The sequence below is a fragment of the Tupaia chinensis genome, unplaced genomic scaffold (genome assembly GCF_000334495.1).
Source record: "Tupaia chinensis unplaced genomic scaffold, TupChi_1.0 Scaffold000539_1, whole genome shotgun sequence".
NCBI lineage: Eukaryota > Metazoa > Chordata > Mammalia > Scandentia > Tupaiidae > Tupaia > Tupaia belangeri.
Genome location: NW_006160052.1, coordinates 6,276,741 through 6,278,362, shown reverse-complemented (window position 1 = coordinate 6,278,362; position 1,622 = coordinate 6,276,741). Strand labels below are relative to the sequence as shown.

Sequence of the window (1,622 nt, the reverse complement as noted above, 5' to 3'; positions counted from 1 at the left end):
CAGAGAAGAGGGCGAGCGCAGCGGCCGCCAGGCCCAGGCAGGCAGGCAGGCTGGGCGAAGGCGGCGCGCGGACCCTCTGGAAAGGAGGGAAGCTTTCCAGCCCGGCGCGGAGACCCGCCGCGGCTGCCGGAGGCCCCTGGCTCAGGCTTCCTGTGCTTGGAAATTACTAAGGAATTATATTTTATCCCAGAAATATTTTTTTGAAGTCCTATTGAAAATCTAAATATAAGCTTAGAGAAAACCATAGCTCTCTCTCCTCGAATCTCTTGTCCTAAGCACAGATCCAAGCCAGGTCTAAAAAGTTTCCTTGTGAAAAGTTGCAAATTATCCTTAATTATTAATCCACAGATGGGGAGGGGTTTTCTCTTTAGAATTTTATCTTTTTTTCAAAACCCTGTCCCAAAATATCTCAAAATAGTTTTTCAGGCTAAAGACATGTCACGAATTAACAGGCATGTCTTTCATTAACAGAATGTTCTTTTTTTTTTTCTATTTGCTTTTCCCATCCCTTCTTTTTCTCTGTACTATCCTTTCTGTTTTCTTTCTTTGATTTCTCTGCCCTTGTTTTGATTTCTCTGTTTTTTCTTCTCATCTTTGGCCTTTGCCTTTCACCCTCCTTTTGTTCTTTCCCCCTCGTCTTTTTCCGCCTTTGCGAATCCCCTGGCCGGTCGCTGGCTGCAAGGTCCCGGACAGGGAGTGGGAGGCCAGTTGGCGCCTCTGGAACCGAGGGCAGAGCGCAGTCTGCCCAGGGGCCGCTTAGGAGGCTGCCCTGCTCGCTTTCCCTCTGACTTTGGTTTCTTCTCCAACCCCTCTTTGTTTTTAAAGCATCTCTCAGGCTGAGGTGGTGGAAAAAGGACCACGTTGACTCACCAACCTCAGATTCCCAGCCCACGGAGAAGGGGCACGGAAGGACAACGAAGGGAAATGGGAAAGAAAGGAAGAGGAAGGAAAGATCTCACACCCGCCAGCAAGAAGCCTTGGCTGGGCCGGAAAGGCCGGAGATGCTGAGAACTGAGGGTCAGGAGGGGCACCCCACCCCCACACGCTCCTGCCCGATTGTCCTGACACTGAGACTGGCCCCGCCAGGAGTCTCCTCCCGGACACCCAAAACTCTAAGAGGGAGGAGGCAAACAGTGAATGAAGAAGAAAAAAGAGAAAACGCACGACCCTGAAAACTGCCTGTCAACGAGCCCCTGGGCCAGGACAAGAGGCTGACAGGGAGTGAGTGGCTAGAACCAGGCCGGGACAGTAGATCCCACGACTTAAGAAGAGCAGGTGGAAGGACCAAAGGCAGGTGATGGGCACCAGAGCAGGTAGGACGACAGAAGAGTAAGTACGGTGACAGGCAGAAGGGAGAGAAGCTGGAGGCGTCAGACACACTGAAGGAGGGACTGAGGCAGAGGGATTGGGGGGACCAGGAGAAGCCAGCGTGGCCTCCGAGATAGGACCTGAGCTCTAGGAGCAGGGGCAGCTCTGGGACCCGACAGGGTTCGGACGGAGAGCCCGAGCGGAGACAGGAGCCGGGCGCCGGTACTCACGGTGCATCGCGGAGAAGGGATCTGCTTTGCAGTGCATATCCATGGGTAGGCAGAGGAGCGGGAGCAGCGCGGCCGCCGCCGCCG

The 1,622-nt window shown here is 54.0% G+C and overlaps 1 protein-coding gene across 1 annotated transcript in view; it reads right to left on the bottom strand.

Annotated features, from left to right (window-relative positions):
* The window catches only part of PAX2 (paired box 2), a 103,038-nt gene extending 101,422 nt beyond the window's left edge, over window positions 1–1,616 (bottom strand). The window contains exon 1 of the mRNA XM_006157392.1: window positions 1,539–1,616. Coding sequence (XP_006157454.1) covers window positions 1,539–1,581 — 43 coding nt within the window. The 5' untranslated portion in view covers window positions 1,582–1,616. The remainder of the gene's footprint in view (window positions 1–1,538) is intronic.
* Between the last annotated feature and the right edge of the window lie 6 nt (window positions 1,617–1,622).